The following is a 24,010-nucleotide window of genomic DNA, read 5'->3' as shown; positions in this document are numbered from 1 at the left end:
TAATATATGAATACAACTATCTAATGCAAATTAGATAAAGCAGGTATATTGCACCCCATTCCTAAACACACTTGCTTGAAAACAAATGCCACCAAGATCTGTGGGACTTGCATCAAATCAATGGCCACAATCTATCATAGGGCAAGCACATTGATTCCAGGGAATTTAAGCATTCTGAACACTCCTGGATTGGGACCAATGTACATGGGATCAGGGTGTGCAAGGTAACTGTTTAGAAATTCTGCTTACAAGGAGGTAAAGATGGGGAAATGACTCCAAGTGTGACAATGATTTCTGAACTTCTGCATAATTTGCCTGCACAAATTTGCTGCTCATCTGTTTAAAGGGGGAAGATTGATACATTGACATTCATATGAGTTACATGCACATAAGATTCTATTTCAATAAATACAACTGGCTGTAGCAAGCAGCAACCCAAATTTCAAGGAAGTGCAAAGTCACTAATAACAGAGAACGTTGGCATATAGCTCCCGCCATGTTCACCATAAACTAGTACACCTTTTTAAGAAAGTGTTTTGAAAAACGCACATTTCAAATTACCTTTCCGTGCATACAGAAAGTTAATATAGCTGGCACAAGCCAGAGATGGCTCATCATCCGGGGGGGGGGGGGGCTATCATTTGACTCAGTATCCTTCAAACAAAATATTCTTTAAGTAGTGAAATGCTTTGTTATGTATGGCAGGTTCGAGAAAGATTACAACTGCCCTATAGTACTGGGGCTACCACAGTGTGATTCCTAGAAAACACAATTGCTATTAGAATAAGTCAGCATGCCCTGCAACAAAATGCTGCAGTGTACCCCACTTCTCTTAAAATATGCGCTCTTATCCACCATTTGATGCAGCCATTCTCTCCAAGCAGAGCATTGCACTCTGTATCCTCCACACTCCAGTATTTGCAGTTCTCATTGGATGTTTGGCTTTTTTGTTCCCTTATTTTTTCTTTTTTCAAAGTTTACTTTTTCCCTGCAAATCTCAGAAAACGCTCAAGCATGCTCTTTTTAAATCTAAAAACATTTATTCCATATTTCCCCCAAAAAAGAACCCAGAGCAGTTTAAAGCAATAAAACAAATACGCCCAGATAATTTATTAAAACACCATCACAATAAAGCAGAACACAAGAATAGTACTCCAGAAAGCACCAGTCCATAAGATTGAACTCAAGATAAAAGATAAAAAGAAAAGCATCAACATACCACTCTTGTTTCTCACAGCCCCCTTTATGGTTACAATCCTGCTAGTACTCACAAAATGCACACAGCCTATCTTCAGGCTTTAGATTTTAATTTGGTCAAATCAGGTTTTCATAATAAGAAACAAATCTGCATTTAGTGCAACTGCAGGGCCTGGTGCTGATGCATGTAATAACCACTGTGAACACTGACAAATTCTGGAAGGATAACCGTGTCATTCTCCTGACGTGAAAAAAGAATCTTGAGGAACTGTAAGCATGAAGATTTACTGTGGTGTAAACATGCACTCTATTAGATGTATAAATGTTTATCCTCAATTGGAAGATTTTCAAAGATCCTCTTTCCCTCTTTTAGCCACTCCCTTTTCTCTGTTCCCTTTCTCCCACAGTCGTCCCTCTCACTTTCTCTCCTTTTCCATCTTATGTGTACAGTTATCATCGCCATCAATCACTGCCAATGTGAATGGACTCTTGCATATATCTCACATTTCATGACGATTTGGCCTCACTAATGAATTTTATCTTTCCTGTAACCAGTCTCCTGACTCAGGATCACATTTCTTGCACCTAATGAAGTGGGATTTAGCTTGAAAAATCTTGTGTCACAACAATCGTGCTAAGGTAAATGTCCCACGAGACTTGTGTTGCACGAAGCACTCCTGTTTGCCAATGTGAAAAGTATGCAATGGTTACTCATAGAATCTCACAGAAAACGAGGTTCCAGCCAAGGACATGTTTTCACTTTGCATTAGCTACATACAGGGTAGATATGGGACAAACCTGAGGCTCACATGCATCTTTGACCCAGAGAATATGTGGAATAAATCTTGGCTTCCAAACTGTTGGGGAAAGTCATGCAGAGGTATGAGGTTGAAGTGTCATCACTGCACTGATGACACTCAGCTTTACTTCTACGTTGTTCTGCACAGCACTGTATAATTGCAATTGCGTCATATAACACTTAGCAGTGGGGAGGGAGAAGAAATCATAAATACAACTAGTATGGTGCAGCAAGGCAGCACTCAGCACATCTCCTGGAATCTTCTCAGTGTCCATTCACGAATTGCATGAACTTCCGTCGTTCTTCACCATCTTTCAATCTGAGAGTTATTTTAATCAGGGGTACATGCTGTAATCTCACATCCTGTTTTATTAGGCTTTAAATCTATATTAATGTGTCCGTATCCAGTGGAAGCAAACTGTTGCCACAATAAAACATTTAGGATTATAGATGTTACAGTACTCATTCAGAATCATTTATTGAGAAATACAGTGTGCTTGCTTGCTTGCATTTCACTTTCTCAAATCTGTGCTTATTCTAAGGGGTTATCTACTGTGCAGGTAACATATGATGAATTCATTCCCAGATCCCCAGTAGTGATGTATGGAAGTGAGAGCTGGACCATAAAGAAGGCTGATTGCCTAAGAATTGATGCTTTTGAATTATGGTGCTGGAGAAGACTCTTGAGAGTCCCATGGACTGCAAGAAGATCAAACCTATCCATTCTTAAGGAAATCAGCCCTGAGTGCTCACTGGAAGGACAGATCCTGAAGCTGAGGCTCCAATACTCTGGCCACCTCATGAGAAGAGAAGACTCTCTGGAAGACCCTGATGCTGGGAAAGATTGAGGGCACAAGGAGAAGGGGATGACAGAGGACGAGATGGTTGGACTGTGTTCTCAAAGCTACGAACATGAGTTTGACCAAACTGCGGGAGGCAGTGGAAGACAGGAGTGCCTGCCGTGCTCTGGTCCATGGGGTTACGAAGAGTCAGACACGACTAAACAACAACTGATCCACTGTCCAGAAATTTCCATGACATATATTGTGGCATTCAGGATCAGAGTAAGTTTACAGTTCACCATTCATGTCTATGTCTATCTATTCCTTCATTTTACAGAGGTTAACTCTCTTCTGTTGTTATTCTGAACACACTTACCTGGTAACAAATCCCAATGAACTCAATGGAACTTACTTTTTAGTAGATATGTGCAAGGCTATGTTTTTAATCATTCCTAGACTATGCTTTTAATGATTCCTAAATTATAGATTGCGCTATAATTTCATCTGCACCTTTAAAGAGGAAGAGATCAATCACTCGGTAATTTGCTTGAGGTCAAAAAGAACTCTGTGGTGAAAGAGGAAACTGCACTGAGGTTTCTTATAACCAAGGATAGCATTAAATGATGAATTTTTCAACCACATAGCAAACCATGTTCTACCAGCAAAAAATACAGAACAATTTAGACAAACCTGCAAGCCTATAGTATTGTCTGACAAGCTTTTGCTAACTTAGGGAAAACTTTTACAGTACTCACCAAATAAGTAATGTTATTGTTTGTAGGCTGAGACAAGCTAGTTCTGAAGGTTGCATTTTATGTACTTTGGGATGCCAAATGTGAATTTTGCTTTCCCCTAAGCAAATGAATAAATAGTATTTTACCTGAAATTTAAGATGACAGCCATTTGTTCTAGATGTCTATAAAATCCAGACCACTTGCCCAAACTATGAAATAGAGCACCTAAGTGCTGAATGCCGTACTCATATGAAATCTCAAACATTTCTGTTAAGAAGTCGCCAAGATACAGCAAATATCTTTCCTTGTTTCGTTTCTGTCATCCCCATTTACAACTCCCGCTCCACAGTGTATCTTTGTTTCCCCCTTTTCTTTCACCTAGAGATGCATCAAAATTTCAGGAGAATGCCAAAGGACTTGCTCTTCCAGGTTTTTGTGCAAATCCACTGTGTATTTTATTGAATGTCAGACTTAACTATTGTAATGCACTCTACGTAGGGCTGCTCGTGAAGAGTATTTGGATGCTGCAGCTTGTGCAGAATGCACAACGAAGCTGCTAACGGCCAGCTCTGACCAGACATGTATTACACTAGTCCAGAAATCTGCATTGGTTGTGAATTTGCTTTTGAGCCCAATTTAAGGTGTTAATACCGGCATATGATGCCCAAAATATATGAAGGAGAGGCTACACTCAAATTGGGCATAGAGCACTAGAATATCCCATTAAAACCATCACAGAACATGTCAAGATGAAAAGTATAAAAATATGAGAAAATCACAAGCAATTTCAAACACACATGCATGCCATTCGTTTCCTTATACAGTCAGAAGCTATCAGTAACCAAGTGTTAACTCTCTAAATCTAACAGACTTGTGACCAGATATTTGAGCTTGGATGTTTCCACAGGGTTACAAATAGAGATCCTCCAACCCTACCCTGTAACTGAACATTGTATGGATTTCTGTACACTAAGATGGCAAAGAAGCTTAACAACATCACTGGTGTACAAAGTTAAAAAAGGCCTTCTGTCATTTTGCTGGCCTTCAGCCAGTGTCTCTGAATGCTCATGGAACATCTGCTCTCTTGTTGAATTCATCAGCATTATCCAGGGCCAAACTCAGCTACAAAGCCTGGTCTTTTTTTCCAACTGAAAGATCTGAGTAATCTACAGATGCTCACTGTTAAATACACTGATTCATAAACAGCAAGTATTCCGTTTTCAGAGGGGCTGTATTTAGATAGCATGTGGTTCTCCCCGTAGTCTTGTGATCAACTGAAGAAAGTTTAAGCAAACATTTTAGTACAGTTAGACAAGTGCTGGTTTATGATGAACTGTGAGAAAGGAAATACTTAACCTAGAACTTGATGACACATCCAAAGCAAAATCAGTATTTTCTCCTTAAATATTGTATTCATTTACAGAAGCCTAGCCTATTTCCATCTGAGTCAGACATCTGGCAAATTAGTCATAGAATCCAGTTTCAGTTTGCAAACAGGCAACAGCAGTAACTATCTATGCACTATAAACCAATGTGCCCTTCTGCAGGCGAGGCAGTCAGAAATATTCACAAATGGGAGAGCTGAATATCCAAGAAGGCTTCTAAGAAAAGATCCATTGCAACTTAAATGCACAATTAAGTTGCCCAATGCAACATGTGTTACTTTTCACACCCGACCTTGGTCTCCTAGTACCACCAGTTCTCCAAGTCAAGCTGTTCCATCCTCTTCAAATGCAAAGAGTACTTAAGATGCCTACCTGAGAGACCTGAGCAATTGGCTCTGGACCCCATTGTTCAGCAAGTCAGAGGTCACCCCCTCAAAAGACAGGGGAAAGAGCCTGTAAAAAAGCTGAGCTGCCCTGCAGTTATGCTCTTCCCACCACCAGAGATACAGACCAGACTATCCTTGCCCACTACTTGTCAGTAAACCAGAACAACTATAGTACGCTAGGATTGGTGCAGTTTTAGAGCCACATTATTATGAATTCTGTTCTACTTTGTCCTTCACCCTGAATGAGGAGGAAGAGGAAGAAGAGCTGGAGTGGGAGGACCTGGCCCCCCAAGAAGAAACCGGGGGAAACTCAAATGTGGACACCAACTTCCTGCCTGACGGTGACAGGAGGAAGAAAACCGACGGTGAGGTTCTTCACTTACGAGTGGGAGGCCAAACAGGAGAAAATCAAGAGTGAAAAAACCCCTATACCAGAATGACATTCGAACAAGGTTATATGACTCTTTGCTAGTTACTCTGTGCTGTCCAATGAGGGATTAAAGCTTGCAAGTAAAAATGGAAAAGGGTATGACTACAAATTTCATTATGTGATCTGGCACTGGGCATTTGACTAGTCAACAAATATCTGGAGGACACTAAGTTGGGGAAGACTGGATTAAAGTATTGCTTTGTTTTAACAGTGCTTCAAAAAAACACTGACAAATGTTTTACCAATCAATCAGCTAAACTGGCCAGAAGAATACCATGGTCAATGGTACTGAAAGCCACTGAAGAACCAACAGGGTCACATCCCCTCTGCTCCACCCAATCTACTCCCTAATGTAAGCCGTCCACATGAGACAGAGACTGTTCTTACCCAAACTAAGGTATGAAGACTGATTGAAACAGATCCAAATAATCAGCATCAGCATGTCAAGTTGGGAAGCTATCATATGTTCTAATACCGTGACTAATAATGAAATATTAGCGATCGGAGGCTAGTTCAAGGTTTGTGGATTCAATAAGGATTTACTGTATTTAATGAATTTAACCACCACCTCCAGAACGATAGGAACCACACCCTTTTTTCTGTGAAATGTTCACTACCTTCATCTCCAGCCCAGTTCTATTGCTGATTTTAATAGCCACAATTGTCAAGGATCCAGACTATACATGTTGGGATTCAATTATCTAAGAAGCTTATCCACATCCTCCAACTGCACAAGCCATGAAATTCCAAGGTCCTCCTGACAAAGTAGCCTAAGCATGGACATTAAAGTCCTCAACCCCATTGCCTTGGAGTCTTCAATAACACCCTCAAGACCACCTGTATCAGTTCAAATAGGGTGATGTGGGCAGAAAAACAATAGGTACAGAACTGGCCAACTGCTGAATAGGGCATCTGATGAGGCAGATGCTGTCCAGAGTCCAAAGCCATACATCCTGCCCCTCAAATTATGCTTGGTGCTACATCCAATAGCTTGGGCATCTGGGAGAGGTTCATACCTCCCTCAATATCCAGCAATGTCTCAGTAACACAGCCAGACAAGCTCACTGATCACAAATCAACACTTATAGTGTTTTCCTCCACGACTTACCAAAACATTCACAATTACAGTGGTACCTCGGGTTAAGTACTTAATTCGTTCCGGAGGTCCGTACTTAACCTGAAACTGTTCTTAACCTGAAGCACCACTTTAGCTAATGGGGCCTCCTGCTGCCGCTGCGCCGCCGGAGCACAATTTCTGTTCTCATCCTGAAGCAAAGTTCTTAACCTGAAGCACTATTTCTGGGTTAGCAGCATCTGTAACCTGAAGCGTATGTAACCCGAGGTACCACTGTAAAATGCACAATACTAAAAGCCTTTGTAGTATGTGCTAATGACTAAGTAAAATTCAGCACCCACCTGATGCCCACTAATTTCTAGCTCTCATTCTTTCCCCCCCATTACTAGGGTCAGAATGTTGTAGACAAAGGTGAAACCATGACTGCCACACCACCACTTTCAGGGTCTACAACCCTATAGCCCTTGGTTTCATGTGCCGCATATGCCCCCCTCCCTCACCTGTCTATTTCCATACTGCTGATAATTCATAGTCCCTAGTTTAGTTTTGCCTCTGACAGCTTTCTTCTTGGTTCCTCAGTTCTGTGCCTTCACCACTGTTTCTTCATGCCCTCCTTGTCAGTCCACAGCCTGCTTTGTCCCCCTTCCTTCAGCCACCTTGTCTTTTGACTCATCTTCCTTCCTGCCCCACCCCACAACCTTTACTGATCTTCAGGGTTTTCTTCGGATTCTCCTTTTGCTGCAGTTTCTTATTTCCTTCATCCTTTTCCTGAAGCCTCGTTCTCCAGTTAGCCTTCCAGTCCATTTCCAGTGCTGATTTCAACATCTATATAAAATTCTGGAGAAAACTAAAAGGAAAAGTAGGCAAATAAAAAAGCATTTGGGTAGTATAAGCTACTCATATGAAAGGCCTGCTGCATTTAGCAAACTGTTTTTCATGTCTTTCCACCACTAGATGCTTTATCTCTGAAAGCCTGACAACATTTGTCTTTGTTGGCCTGCATTTCCTGCTTGGGCTGGAAAACACAGTGAAGCAACTTCTTCATGTCCTAATTTAAATCTATTTCTGTGAGATCAGAGGAGAGAGTACTGTAAAAGTTTAAATCCAGAAATATTCCAACAAGCGAAATGCAGCCTCTTAATAAGGGTGAAAGCTAACTCCTAGTGATAAACAGCGGATCAAGTATTGAACTTGGACGGGGGAAATCAGTGTTTATGTCCCCATTCAGCCACGTAGGTTCACAGGGGAACACAGAGAATGGAAGCTGAACCCTTCTTGCATGTCCATTGCTAATCTCTTTGCAAGTCATCCTTCATGAGTTCTTTTCTTATCTCCAGGTTCAGTGTCCTTACAGGAGAAAAGGAATTCTGGAAATCGAACACCCCAAGCTTTGTACCTCACTAGGTCAGAAGCAGGTTTAAACAAACGGGTCTGGCGTCATCACATAAAACTTGAGCATTGAAGACATACAAAAACAAAAAGTTCATTGAAATATAGCTACACAGCCATGAGCATTTCTGAGGCTGGCTCTCTTGTTGTTTCTACGCTGGTTCCCAACCGATTAGATCAACCCTATACATAGCTATTCAAAGACAGGCTGGTAAGCTCTCATGCCAGTTGTTTACATGCACAACCCTTTCCCCCTCTCCAGCTTCATCTTTTCTAGTGCTAAAAGCAATTCAGGCCTTACTTTTATGGTATTTTCCTTAGTGCCACTGAGATAGTGACATAGCTACACACAACCTAACCTAGTATGATTCTTTAAGCAAGGTGGTAACACTTTAACATTAGATGCACAGCACCAGTAATTCAGCCTTCATTGCAGAGTATTCATTCCATGTTTTTTGTCCTCCATATCTTTTACCATTACAGGACTATAAATTCTTAATGCTTTGATAGCAAGACTGACACAACATACTGTAACTCTAGGCTAGAAGTTGAACATATTTATCACTACAGCATGGGCCATTTCCCAATCAAGTGTTCACCTAGGGATAGGCAAGTGACAAATCACAGGGCTGCAATTGCTTACGTGGATAATGAACATTTCTCTCCACTGCTTTTCATGCTAAAAAGAGAAACAAACTGTAGAGATTCTAACCAAACACACCTTTTCCTGTCATTGACAATCTGATCAAAGGCTTGCAAGCATTGTCACAGACATAAACAGGATTCTGAAGAAAGACACTGTTCTAATTCTTCCTGGAATGGTCTTGCACTAGTTTTAATGACAATTCTCTTTCAAAGTTGTTAGCAGACCAAGAGGCCAATTCTACATCCAATTTCAGTTAAATGACAGAAGTGAGCATCCAAAGCTCTGAATACTGTATGAACATGCTAAGAGAATATTCAAATTATTTAGAGAGATGCTAAATCTACAAAGAAGCCACAACATTATTCAAACGCAAACTGTGCCTCACTGGATTGAAACAAATATATTCCAGTGTAAAACTAAGCAGAAGCAAATTAATTCAATTTAGATTTATCCAAATTGTTCTAACTCCAAATTTAAAATTAAAATGCAACTGGCTTATATAGTTGTATTTACAGTTAGACACTATTTGCAAGGTTTTTCTATTCCACTAAATATTCCTTTAGCTAATAATCTTGTACAGAAATAGTTGATTTTGTTTAAGAAATAAGATGCCACCACTCTAAGACAGCTCTTCCTTCCTCTTACATGCTAGCCCTTCAAAAACTTCTAAAGTGAAGATCAGCATCAGATTAAAAACAGTCACCTGATTATGCCATTGCCATCACAAAAAGCTATTAATTCATACCTGTATCACTTGCCCCATGAATCTATACAATTGAATCTCAATTACACTAGTACCTACCACCAGACAATATATTCATTCCAGTCACACAATACTATTTTAGTCGCAAGCTCTGATCACCTGACTCTGAGGCAAATATTTTCCCTACTCCTTATTGGGGGGAAATAAGAGTGATCTCACCAGGTAAGTTCTCCTAGAGAGGAGCTACATCTACAGCGGTACCTCCGGTTACAAACGTAATTCGTTCTGGAGGTCCGTTCTTAAGCCAAAACTGTTCTTAACATAAGGCGTGCTTTCGCTAATGGCGCCTCCCACCGCTGCAGCGCAACTTCCACTTGCATCCCAGGGCAAAGTTTGCAACTGAGAGCATCTACTTCTGGGTTAGTGGAGCTGGTAACCCGAAGTATTCGTAAGGAGGACGGTACGTAACACGAGGTTCCACGGTAATGTCAATTCATTCTAAAGCACAGGTGTCATGTGGGAACTGCTCTGCATGACATGAAGTAATTTCAAGTGAGACTCAAATGATTCAGAAACACCGTATTTTTCCACATTGTAGCAGAAATCACCAAAATCTTGCAATGTACTTTATTTAGTACTCAAGCATGTTAAGCAGTGAATAAAAGGCTAGCACACAGAGCCTACTAAGCACAACAATTGGAAAACAGTAAAATTGAAAACAAGCAGACTGTCCGCTACAAACAATAATCACTACCTAAACAGTACTACGCATGTTTGTTTCAGGCCAAAGTGTCCTCATGGCTGATCTTTTATTTAATGCATAGATCATTTAATTTATGGTTTACATCTATTCAGTGGATTTCTATTATCTACTTTGAGAGTCATCTAAAACCTTTGGTCAACTCTAAGTATATATTTGTATAACCTATTTAATGTTACGACATGTTTACACAATAGTCCCTTATAACTTGAAGAAACATGATCTATGATTCATATCTCAAAATAGATCACACTGCCTCGTGAATTAGACAACTACACAAAAAATATTAGCATTGTATAGCAAACCTGGAAGTTAATTAAATAGAGCATTACTTTGATCTATGCATACTATGGGATTATATTTGAAAGGGGTAGCAATGTTGCATCAAAAAAAAAAAAGTTTTGTAGCATTTTAAAGACTAGCTGGTTTATTGAGGCACACACTTTCGTGGGCTAGAGCCCAATTCAATCAGTTTTATCGAATGAAAAAGTCTCTAGGCTAGGAGTATATTCCACACAGTATGTGGGATCTCAAATATAACAATAGTGTTCCCTTTAGAACCAAGATTTACTGTTGCAAAATGAATAGCTTATGCTAGCAGGGGTGGACAACTGGATCCCATCCATCAGCCAGCTCCTGACAGTTCCCCAATCCCAGCGATGGGTGGGCATTTAAGTTCAGTGTGCAATGCAAGCCTTGCTTGTAGTATGGATCTTCTCAGTTCAGAAGCCTTCCAAATACAGCCCAACTCAAGGCACCAAATTTAAAATGAATCTGAAGCACACTTTTATCTCCCCCACATCTGACATCATATGATATTGAGAGTAGAGATCATAGGCACGGCTGTGAGAAAATGGCCTTGCAAGTCAAATTAGGATCCCAGCCTGCCCAGCATTGGGGGCAGAGGTTCCCCAAGCATGCATTACAGGTACCTAGCAGAGACATTCAGTTTGCAGTCTTCATCTTGGAAGACAGTTTAGAAGCTGACCATATGGCACCGAGCTTAATTCTCTTACTTTTTTGCTCTTTATTCTTCCTCATCCTCCCCCACACCCTTCTGCTTTAACATCTTGCCTGGTGAAGAGTTCTGGAGAAGTTGACAGCTTGCCAATATTTTGTAACATTTTGGTTGGCCCTAATAAAGGTATTGCCTACCTTTTTGGATTTTGGAGGGGGGTTTTCTCAGCTGGCTTTACTCTTAACATGCCTTTTATTACACTTTCTTACACTTCTGCAATATTTACTGGGAGCCATTCGTGACTTTGATGGAATAAGGATTGAACTGAACTCCCATGTTCAGACCAGAACTGCAGTTAGTTAACTTTTATGTTCCAAAAAAACAAACACAAGAGTTGTATTAAAACTTGGTGTTAGAAGTACAGCTGACTTCACATATTTTCACATGTCCAGATCTTCTGCATTAGCAAGAAGCCACAACTAAGCAAAGCAGACAGTGGAAAGTATTGCAATAACAAAGTTCTCACTGCACAACTCCATGGGCAAAGCAACAGAAAAGTTGTCAAATTTGAATTTAAAAGGTGAAGAGTAGCTAGCAATTTTGCAAGCTTAAATGCCAGTTAAGAGTTACTTTGTATAATCATCTACTTTTGTGGAGGTATATTCTACAGTATACCAGGCACCTCACCGTGATACTCAGGCAATAAAAGCAAAGCAGTTTTATATGCAACTAGACTATGTGAACTTTGTAAAGAACAGGCTATTGCCAAATTCTAAAGTGTTAATGTTCACATTTCTATTTGGGGAAGTGGGAGGGAGAGGGATAGGGGGAAGGGGAGAGAGAAGGAAATGACAGCTGTGTGCTGTTCAAACACTCATCAAGCCAGGAGACCTTGGAGTATGCATCGAAAGTGAAACTGACTAATGTTTCCTTCCCTTCTCTCCCATATACCTCAAAGCCAAGATGCAATTATTACTTAAAACAGTACATAAATCAAATTAGTTAAAAACACAAACAAAAAAGTTGTCACTTGCAACAAAGCATCACACAAATTAAATGAGGTTTCTGAGATTTGAAGTAGTTTGCTTTAATGATTTAAGGCATTCTAAGGAACACCTTCCTTTCTCCTAAATTATGTCACGAGAACTGGATAAATACAAAAGTTTGTAACCAGAGGCTGGATTCAGTTAACTAGTTCCACTAGTAGTAGGAAGTGCAATGGCTCACGCTGGCATGTCAGGCCTCCCCCATATTGGCTTGGGTGGGGTGGGAGAAACCCCAGAAGGGTGTGCAGGGGGAGAGGGCAAGCAGAGTCTGGGCAAGCAGAAATGCTTGAGCTAAAATAACATCTGTATTAGCACAACGTTGAATTCCTCTCTTTGTTTCCACATTTGCCAAAGGACTGACAACCTGAATGAAAACGTTCTAAAGAAACTCTGCATATACGTGCCCATTTATTTTTCTTAAAATATAAATGCTAAGAGTTTTATGTCTTATTTCTCTTGTTGTTGTCATTGGCTTGGACCCAATATTGCCAACCAAAAAGGCGCTTAAATTAGCAGAAAGTCATCCCCGTCCCTCTTTATTGATTCTGCAGCTCCCCACAACACATTCCATCCCATTCCATTCTGGAGGGTCCTTTGACCCTTAGGAGCAGCTTTTCAAGGGCTGTAATGTGGAAGACGGGGCAGGAAAGCCCCATTGTGTAAGGAGGATTCTACACGTGCTTCTTGGAATCCAAGCTGTTACTGCATATATGCTATTCTGGAAGCAGAGGTAAATTTTTGTCACAGTTCTTCATTTCATAATATGGAGATTGAGAACCATGGGCAACAAGAGCATGGTTTCACATATAATGACAAACCATAGGGTGTCTCTACATGAGCAAGTCTTGGGCTCACACACTTCCACCTTCCCCCATTTCTCTTGCACAGTAAGATGATCTTACTTATGGTTTCTACAAACCATAGTTTCCCGTTATGTCTGAACCAGCAAATTATAGTTTGATTTAGACATAGTTTCAAAGTAAATGAACAAGCCTGGAATGACCCTTAGGCTTGCATATTCACTCTCTCTCATGTGCTACAATGCCTCATTTCCTTGATCTGTAGAAAAACAAAATTGGCCCAACATCCAAACCAACAAGACGTACCATAATTGTAAACCAGTTTGATCTTGATTTTCAAAAGCACATAGACAGACAATTTAATGCAAACAATGGTTTACATAATTTAATGCAATTTAATGCAAACAATGGTTCACCTCATGAATATTAGTGCATGAGGTAAGAAGGATAAACTGTGGTTTTGAGAACTGGGAACACAACTGGGAAGTGCAACGAAATGTAGACATATGGAAGCCTTCCCTAAGTAACATCTTGCTTTCCCCCATATTTATGTATCTACAGTACTTGATTTATATAGTTGCCCCATATCATAAATACTCTAGAAGCCAGTATGCTGTAGTTGTGTCTGACTAGGATCTGGGAGACCAGGGTTCAAATCCCCACTGAGTCATGAAGCTCACTGGGTGACCTTGGGCCAGGCACAGCCTCTATAGCAGCCTATAGACCCTCAACCTGTGGATCCCCAGATGTTGTTGGACTACAACTCCCATCATCCCTAGCTAGCAAGGCCAGAGCTCAGGGATGGGAGTTGTAGTCCAACAACATCTGGGGACCCACAGGTTGAGAACCGCTGCTCTATAGGGTCTTTGTAGGGATTAACTGAGGAGAGGGCGTGAACCATGTACTCAGAGAAGGTGGGATAAAAATGCAATAAATAAGCTCTTCTGTGTACCTCCTTAAGAAAGCTGGAGATGCAAGCCAGATGGAGATGCCAGGTGCCAACCTGGCATCCTGAAATCTCCATGTGGTCATAATTGGACCCGCGCCAATAGCAAAATGTGCCTGGTACCCGGTTAATTTCTAACACTGGCAGTTCATATGCTCGTGTTTAGCATCCTAGGACTCTTTTGAGCAAAGGTAACATTACCAAGAGTTAAGTGATTGAGAATAAGAGGAGCCATAGCTGAGTGGTAGAGCAACTGTTCTGTATGCTGAATGTTTGACACCTTGCATCTCCAGGTACGTAAGGAAAAGACTCCTGTCTGAAATCCCGAACAGCTGCTGCCAGTTAGTGTAGATAACACTTAGCTATAGAGACCAATGTTCTGGCACTAAGGCAGTTTCCTATTTCCCATGTAAAATAACACCATGCTGTAGTTATTTGTGCCTTGCTCCTCTAGAAACCAAATATTCCCACATCATTACCCCTGACTGTGTTTATCATCATCCCTAAACTTCTTTCAGAACCTACACCTGATATTAACCAGACATATGTGGTGCACAAGTAGCTTGTAATACCATTTTTTTTCTTTTTGTATCTTTAGTTTATCTGAAGTAGATTAAGAGCAGGAAATCATTCTTATATACTCTCATGGCCAGGTTCAAATTTCAGGCTCTGCTACAATTATGGTGGGCCTTGTGGATATTAGGTTCTGTGTAATGATTCTTAATAATCAATTTGTAATATGAAAATCATAGCAGACTAGGCTACACATCTTTGGAGTATTTTGATCATGGCTAATGATAACTTTTACAACGGCTCAGTAAGGAACCATTAATTCACCTGAAAACATTTCACAATATACGATCTCAACAGGAACAACAAGTATCAGATGTGCTTCTTACCAGTTGAAATTCTCTGCGTCTGTCGTAGGCATGCTGGATACCACTATCTGCCCACAAGCTTCTTATTGCTGGAAGGAACTGCAAAAAAACTTGGGTCTCCACCATTCCGTGCGCCACCACTCCTGAGCGGGTATCAAAGGCCATCAGCATGTCACCATTTCTTTGGTTAGAAGGATTTCCCCAAGGAATATGAAGTTTCTCTCGAGCATCCACAAGGACTCTTACACCTTCAACAAAATTGAAAGCACTTTGTTATTTTCCTAGTGGTATTTATTTTAGGCCCAATAAACAGCTTCTCTCAAAAAGCAATGAGTGACACACATAGAGAGACCCGATCTAATGACAAGTACTGTAATGGATAGAAAAATGTCTGTAGTAGCCCCGACTGTTTTCTGCATAACCAGATCCTGTGCAATTTTGGGTCTGGAGAATAGCTGTTTCATATATGCCTAAGACAGCTGCTGGAATAGGACACTTAACAGAGTCCAAAGTGGTAATCAGAAATAGGGAGGTTATCAGCTTTGACAAAGCATGTCTTCAAATTTTCTTTTCAAATAATGAACTATAGACATGGTAATAACTTGGGATGCAATTGCAAAACTGGCCTAACACTTTAATTCTAGCACATCGTGAAATAGGGTTGAGTGAGACCTGGTTTTCAATCTTGTGATATATCGCCAGCTAAACATCATGATATACCAATATATCATGTCAGAAATAAGGATGGAGCTATGCAGAGGCACTGGCTAGCTTCACAGTTTTGCCCACATTGTGATTTTTGCAAAGCGCACACACACACCATGATTTGCAATATATTGCCAGGTCAAAAATTATGAAACCGGTATCACAATATGGACTTCGAACCGTTTGGGACAATTTATCACCCAGCCCTATCGGGAAATAAGTCCTACAGAGTTCAGTGCAGTCCAGCTCATCTTGAAAATGTGAAGAAAATACTATCTTTAAAATATAAGGTAAAAAATAGAATGTGTACAAGCTGTTACATTTTACTGATAAAATGAAAATACTGGTGTAATGGAGGGGCTAAGGGATTCAGTCATGAACAACTTGTGGGTTTAAAATTTACCTGCTATGAAGTTCCTACGTAACTGTAGGTAGGCACTCTTTTTCAGCCTCAAGACACTTAACACGAACATATATTACAGGTGTGCTGCAAACATAATATCTGAAGCAAGGCATTTTTAACACTCTACTGTGCTATATGAATACTAAGTACTGTTATTTGATGAAAAGTGGAAATACATGTATAAGACCAGAACAACCTACTTTGGTGTCAAAGTTAAAAATATATTTGTAGTTTCAAAAACACTATTAAGTATTTTCAGTAAGATATTGATTATCTAGTATCAGTTATCATGATCCTGGAAAATAGTTGGTGAAATATATTCAGTCTCTCTTTCAGACTCTCTTACTTTCAAAGTAAGAAGAATGGGAGAATTTTAGTTTTAAATGCCAAAACAGTTCGAATTGTGGCTATTAGTTGAGATCTTTTCATTTGGGATTGTTGATGCCTATAAAGAAAAAAAGAGGGACCCTTTTACTGCAGATAGTCATGACGATAGAACAATATAATCTCTCTTTTGTAAACATAGGCTTGTATCCAACTGTATCCTTTGGCTCAACAGAAGGCTCTTTCATCCATCAGAGGCTTCCATGAAACAGGGAAAGGCAATTTTCATCAGTTTCCCTTTCCTTCTGGAGCCCTCAAACACCTCCCCCTACCCCTTTGGAACAGCGTGGGAGGTGCTGCAGAATGGGGGCTCTAGGGAAAAGGGAGCCAAAAAACACCCCCTCCTTCCCCTTTTCACTCAAGAAAGTCTCCACTAAGAGAAGAGCCTTCAATTAATGGAATGGCAATCTATAGCTGTGTAATATATCTGCATAATTTTCTCAAAGTGCCACTACTGTTTGATTCCCAAGAAGCCCAGCCATGTAAAATTCCTTCAATCTTAGGTGATCTAGTGTAACAACTGGGTGGAAAAAGCCTGAGGCAGCTAACATTTAGATCAGGTAGGAGAGATAGGCACATCCTGATGACACATGTGAAGAAGACATATATTAACCTGTGTAGGAATTTAAGAGAGCATGACAGCCCAGAAGGCATATTTTCTTGGCACAGAAAGTCTCAGCATGACAAGATTATGCTTACACTACAGATAACTCCCCATTCTTGTGCTCGTGTATAAATTAAGCACCACCATAGACAAGGCTCAGAAGCCAAGAGCCCCATCTTATGATTTTTGAACAGATTCTAGACACTTCAAAAACTGGAGAATCAGAGAACAACTTTCCCCTACATACAGATCAAGGATATAAGCAGCTCCTGCATACGTGAAGCTTGTAAGCTGTCATGGTACAACCTCCTGTACACATCTTTCCAGAGAGCTATCTTCAAATATTTGAAATGTATACACTTTTTTGGTAGATACTTGAGATGGGAAGCACTTTCAGCTTTAACGCCTTATTTTTGCAAACATATGTTTTGTATGGAGATGTGAGGGCCCGTGGGGGAAATGGAAAAATTGAAGCGGGGAGAGATGGTCCCCTGAAAAATATGTGTTTCTCCCCCGCAAAAAAATAAAAGAAAAAGGATTATGAAATATTTTCATTTAGAATGACAAAGAAAGTATTTAGGCCAAAGTGTTCATATATTTTCCCCACCCCCTGCCAAATGATTTCTAAAACTATGTAACAGGAAGGTTTTTATGTGAGACTATGTATGTACAGTATCAAATCATTACAATTCCTGCACAGTGAGAACAAGTCCTGAGCTGTCAACTGAGAGTACAACGCTCACATGCAAGAGCAAGATGCATTTTGGCCTCTTGGAGGGCATTGTCACCGTCACATGAGAAGGAAGAAGCATTCAATGCCATCTTTGCTTGTGGTCTTCCTCTTACTGGCATATTTGTTGATCCTGTTTCTGTCCTCTCATGTAGGCCTCAAAGGACTGGGAGTGGAAGCTAGTACATAGCAACATTATTTGTTGTCATCTAATTCACATTGCTGTTGGATCCAAGATTCAATGTCATAAATGATGATTGTACTACTTATGAATATGATCAAATTACAAAACAAACAGCACACTTAATGTTTGTTGTTGGAAAGGTGCTTTCAAATGCTGCAGGCTTCAGAACATCGTCACACATTTGGTCAAGGAATACAGTGTGGGGTTGTGCCAAACATATCCCGCCTGCAGAATGATGGCAAGGTCTCTGCACAACAAAGTCTCTGACTCCTCTTGCTTCTTATATACTTCAGATTCCTCCATCTGCTCCAACATGTGAAAGAAACTGGTCTATGTTTGAAACACCAAATCAAGAAATAAACTGATTATGTGAAAAGACAGAAGTTTATTTCAATCTGGGGAAACCTTCAGCTTTTAGAGGTTCATGATAATATGAAGAAACAGAAAGTGATACCACAGAAAAAGAGACTGTTCAAATTTCATGTACTGTAGTGTTCACTGAGTTTTGCTCCTCCTCCCATCTTTATCTTGGCTCTTTTTATGTCTGTTTTATACTGTGGAGGACTGAAGAAGACGACATCATAATTTTCTGAATAATCATTTGTTTTACTATAATGTTGACGGTTTCTAGTTATTGTTTTTGAGTGCTCATTTACTGGCAAAACCAAATAAATGCTAGGTTCCTTAGTTTGCAGCTTGAAGCTCAATTTTTTAACGAAAACTTTAAATTCCATTTGCCTGAACAAACGTTATTTTAAATATACTAGACATGATAATTCTGTGGTAAATCAAGTTATACATAATGCATCTAATGTTCCTAAAGTAACAACATGCCTTTTAATATGTAAAGAGTATGTAATGTACAAGTATTGTATTTAAAAATAAATAATTTCCGGAGAAGAGCTTTCAGGGGAAACACTGGGAAAAAACCTTCCTCCCCTCAATGACTTCAAAATTCCCAGAAAACTTACATCTCTAATTCTGTGATTTTTTACTCAATTGAGATTTGTACACATCAACTCCTCTCATTGTGCATAAAAAGAGAAACTGTTAGGAAGTTGAAAACGAGACTGGACAGGTTAAAGCTGGAATCATAGACTGTACCATATTGTCACCAGTTGTAGCTTGAGCCAAATCCAAATATTATGTAAGCCAGGAGGGGGCAGGGAGAGGAAGCACACAAGCCAAATGACATACAAAAATAATTTGTTCCTATACTACTCACTTCCATGTCACAAGACAGCATTAGAATGACACTAAGCAACGGTACAGATATATCCATTCTTGGACAAGTTTTGGACATATTTTCATAACTGTTCATCACTTTGTGAAAGATAAAAAAACCCCTCTCCCCATGCCTACCCTTCTCTCCTCACTGTGTAACCACCAAGAACTCTCCTCGCTTACCCTTCACGTCCCCAATTTCACATGCAACAAATTACACATGCAAAAAACTACAGACACAACTGAACTGTCAGGTGTCATAAGCAAGGCATGATAACAAGCTTCTATGAACTCCTGTTTGATAAATCTCAAGAATATTTTTTTAAAATAAACTCCCCAGGCAGGATTTGTACGCCATTCCACATTGTTCCGTTATGGACCATTCACCTCCTGCAGCAGACATTGAAACATTTGGCTGTCTAATCTTGAGTGACTATAAACACACACATGACTACTCACACTTATAACCCATTTTCACCATATGCAAGCCTTACATTTTTAGGTCCACAATTCTTCTGTACACTCAGGTAACTGACTTCTGGAAACTTTTCTCTGAAGCCCCTCATTAACCTTGCAATTGCAATTCCTATGCCTATAGTGCTATGCCTAGTTTCGTCTCTCTACATACCCAGAGTCACAGCTTCATATCACAATATACCCATAACATAATATATATTTGCTACAACTACTGGCACACTACAACAGCTATCTTCAACCTTTTCAGACTCAGGACTCACTTTTAACCCTAACATGCATCTGGGGACCCATTCTTAATCTTTCATCACCTATATGCATGGCAGTAGTACTTCTGCTACACCCCACTTTGGATCAGGTTGTGAAGTGGGTTCCAACCCGCCAACTGATGGCCAACGAGTGCACGACAGAATCTGGCACAAGGCCATCCTGACCACCACACTATTAATTCCATATACAGTACATGCCAGGACCCCAACTACTCCAACATAAACGAGCACTCGCATCTTTAAGCCAACGTACTGAGCAATGACAAACCTAGACAGCATCCTAAAAAGCAGAGACATCACCTTGCCAACAAAGGTCCGTATAGTTAAAGCTATGGTTTTCCCAGTAGTGATGTATGGAAGTGAGAGCTGGACCATAAAGAATGCTAATCGCCAAAGAATTGATGCTTTTGAATTATGGTGCTGGAGGAGACTCCTGAGAGTCCCATGGACTGCAAGAAGATCAAACCTCTCCATTCTTAAGGAAATAAGCCCTGAGTGCTCACTGGAAGGACAGATCCTGAAGCTGAGACTCCAATACTTTGGCCACCTCATGAGAAGAGAAGACTCCCTGGAAAAGACCCGGACGTTGGGAAAGATGGAGGGCACAAGGAGAAGGGGACGACAGAGAGATGGATGGTTGGACAGTGTTCTTGAAGCTACCAGCATGAGTTTGACCAAACTGTGGGAGGCAGTGGAAGGCAGGAGTGCCTGGCGTGCTCTGGTCCATGGGATCATGAAGAGTCGGACACGACTAAACAACAACTGACTAAACAGCATGCTTCCAATTCAGGATTCAAAATAAAAGAGTGCAAGCCAGCGTTGCCACCCAGACTCTCTGCGCCCCCAACTTCGCCTTACTCCCTCCCTCCCGTCCCTTCTTCATCATGCTCTGATCACGTTTCTCCGAGTTATATCGTACCCACGACATGTCCACCACCACTAGCTCAGTGGTAGAGAACATGCTTCGCCTGCAAAGCGTCCCAGGTTCTCAGTGCCGTAGAAAGCCCTCCTTTTTCACACGGCTCAAGGCAGCTGTCAGGTTCCTTATAAAGGCCCCGTTCGAAAATCCCCAACTCGTCACAGCACAGCCGAGTCGGGCGACACACGCGCGGGGGGACCTTTCCATACTCAAGCACCCTCCAAAACCGATGACACGTGTACTGAAAAAGTGAAAACAGGAAAGCTGCGGCGAGGGCTGTGGATCCCAAGGGCAAAAAAAAAAAACAAAAAACGGGGCAAGAAGTGAGACGTTCGTTCTGGCCCGTCTCCCTCAACACACCCTCTCAAGCCGCAGCCCTCACACGCGTGTTTTCTTTTCCCCACGTACACCCTCAAGGCTCCAGCGACTTCGCCTCCACAGACCTTTCCCACCCTCTCTTTTTTTCTTCTCTCTCAGGGCTTCCGTCTTTCAGCAGCAGTAGCTGAAGCGTTTCTCCCTGCAAAAGCTGCGGTTCTTTTTTCTCTCCACCCACCCACCCACCGCTTTTTTGTTGTTTTGCGGGCTTCCCCCTCCCCCACCTCAACGGATATCGGGGGGCGCGCGCCTCTTCTGCTCCCCCTCCCTCTTTCCGGCGGCCCCAAAATTTGGGGAGGGGGACTGAGGGGGGCGCGCGAGAGAGAGGACCCCCCCCTTCCACCCTCACCCTTGATGACGTTGCTGTAGATGGTGGCGCGGAACTCCTCTCGAGCGGCCCGGTCCCAGTCCTGCCCGTGGATGATGCGCATCTGCTTCAGGAAGGTGCTCTTGCCGCTCTCGCCCGCGCCCAGCAGCAGGATCTTGACGAGCCGCTTGACGTAGGTCTTCTCGCGGTACAGGCACTTGTCGATCTCTTTGGACTTTCGCTGCTGCTCCGCCTCGCTGCTGTTGAGCAGGCAGCCCGGGAAGCAGCCCGACAGCGGGGACCGCGATGGCAGGAAATCCGCCATCTTAGCGAGCACTGCCAGCCAGGGAGCGGCCGCCGCGGCCCTGCGCCGCTCTGCGCCTGCGTAGCTCCAGGGGCCGGGCAGGCCGCTCCCCCCCCCTCACTAGCCCACTCCCACGTGACGCGAGGCGCCGCTCCGAGGGCGTCACGTGGCGAGCTGCCCAATCAGGAGCCTCCCTGTCGTCACGCGGCTGACTTCTTCTCGCTTTCCGTCCGTCGACGCTCCCGCCGTCCTCCGTCACGTAGCCGTGCGGTGTACTCCCTAAAAAACTCCCCCGCGCGCTTTTTTGTCACGTGATTTCTCTTCTGCGAGGCAGAATCCCTCTCGTATCGGTTGCTCGTATCGGTTTCCTTTCACGGTAGCCGAGGCGCCTAAAGTATAGTGAGAAAAGTGCTCAGAGCATGTGCAGAGTGCGTTTCTCGCCAGGGGCGGGCGGGGAGGAGCTGCACTCCGCCCAAAATCAAGTAATTAAATAAAAATACTTCACTAAAAGTAGAAATTGTAGAATGATTTTGACAATTCCCCTCCCCCAGCACGGGTTAAAAAGAAAAATTGAAACGACTGCTGTTGAGACGTTTCATTCCAAATCTGCTAAGCAAAGCCAGAGAGAGGCATAGGCATAGCCAGGATTTATTTTAGGGGTGCAGGCTTTATGTTGCGGGGGGGGGGGGCAGAACCGAGTTATCTGTGACACAATTGGTCAGTTAGTTATTTAAGCATTTTTATTTATTTACTTGATTTAGCGGTGCAGCTGCCTTCCTGCACCCACTGACAGTAGATGATGACAGGTGGGTGTCCTGCCAACCCCTCTAACATAAATCCTGGCTATGCCCATGTTTCCCTCTGCCCTCAAATACATATCCGAATCCGATCACTGGAGGGTGAAGAAGAAGAAGAGGCGTTTGGATTTGATAGCCCGCTTTATCACTACCCGAAGGAGTCTCAAAGCGGCTAACATTCTCCTTTCCCTTCTTCCCCCACAACAAACACTCTGTGAGGTGAGTGGGGCTGAGAGACTTCAAAGAAGTGTGACTAGCCCAAGGTCACCCAGCAGCTGCATGTGGAGGAACGGAGACGCGAACCCGGTTCCCCAGATTACGAATCTACCGCTCTTACCAAACTGGTTTTCTGATTCTCGAATGTTGCTTCGAAGCAGGCTGGGGGCATCTTCACCTGTCCTGTTAGAAATTAAGCATTCCCGCACAGAAGAAAGGAAGATCTCCCCATCAGGTTGAGCCTACTCTGATTGCGTTTGGCTGCAATTCTTCAGTAGGAAACACATGAGACCATTGTTTTGTCCTCAGAGATACAGTTCCCATTAGCCTTAAACTACAGTTCCGAGGATAAAGTAATATTCTTTATATGTGCATTGCTTGTATGGTGGGGATCTGCCCCACTTGTAAGCACTGCTTATCCCGAGGTCTCTAATGTGATTTTATGAAGCAGCCACATCTGGTTGCCATAAGGGAAGCACGTTTCTTTATATATACAATAATAACAATAATAAATAAGACACAATCAGCAAACACAATTTAAAACATAAACTGCGAGGTAGGGAGGAAAGGAAAGACAGAAAAGCTCAGGCTGTGATAATTACATTATTAATAGTGGCCATTCACAGTTTGATTGATGGCACAGATATGTGTGATAAGAATCCATTGTGCCAATTCAATCCACAAATGATAGTACTGAATTTCTGGATGAACTAAAATTCAGGAGTTTCTGGTTGCAGTCTGCCTTTGAAGTTCCGTTAAATCAGTTATACAGTGTCCTGGGAAATTGCAAAGATACGCCTCCGGAGCCTGGACATGGCATCTTGTATCTGCTATCCAAAATGCACAAACCAAGCAACCCCAAGTGCCCCATAATTTAGGACTTCAGAGCCATCTCAGTTGGGGTATCTGGTTATATAGACTCCATATACCAGATCATATTCCATCAGCACTTCCAAGTTATATACTCATTAATATTTTTTGGAGAAAACTAAAATATATTGACAATCTTCTAGACAATGCCATCATAGTAGTAGTAATATTATTATTATTATTATTATTATTATTATTATTATTATTATTTCTGTTATTTATACCCCGCCCATCTGGCTGGGTTTCTCCAGCCACTGAGCAGCTTACAGCATATATAAAAACATAGTAAAACATCAAGCATTAAAAACTTCCTGATACAGGACGGCCTTCA

General features: G+C 41.7%; 1 protein-coding gene across 1 annotated transcript in view; it reads right to left on the bottom strand.

Annotated features, from left to right (window-relative positions):
* The window catches only part of GNA13 (G protein subunit alpha 13), a 28,255-nt gene extending 6,371 nt beyond the window's left edge, over positions 1-21,884 (bottom strand). The window contains exons 1-2 of the mRNA XM_080994846.1: positions 21,535-21,884; positions 14,936-15,162 (exon numbers count right to left, since the gene is read on the bottom strand). Of these exons, the coding sequence (XP_080850972.1) occupies positions 14,936-15,162; positions 21,535-21,817 (510 nt within the window). The 5' untranslated portion in view covers positions 21,818-21,884. The remainder of the gene's footprint in view (positions 1-14,935; positions 15,163-21,534) is intronic.
* Between the last annotated feature and the right edge of the window lie 2,126 nt (positions 21,885-24,010).

The sequence above is a fragment of the Podarcis pityusensis genome (assembly GCF_964106645.2).
Source record: "Podarcis pityusensis genome assembly, chromosome: 2".
NCBI classification, from domain to species: Eukaryota; Metazoa; Chordata; class Lepidosauria; order Squamata; family Lacertidae; genus Podarcis; species Podarcis pityusensis.
This window is presented reverse-complemented; position numbering and strand designations above follow the sequence as displayed.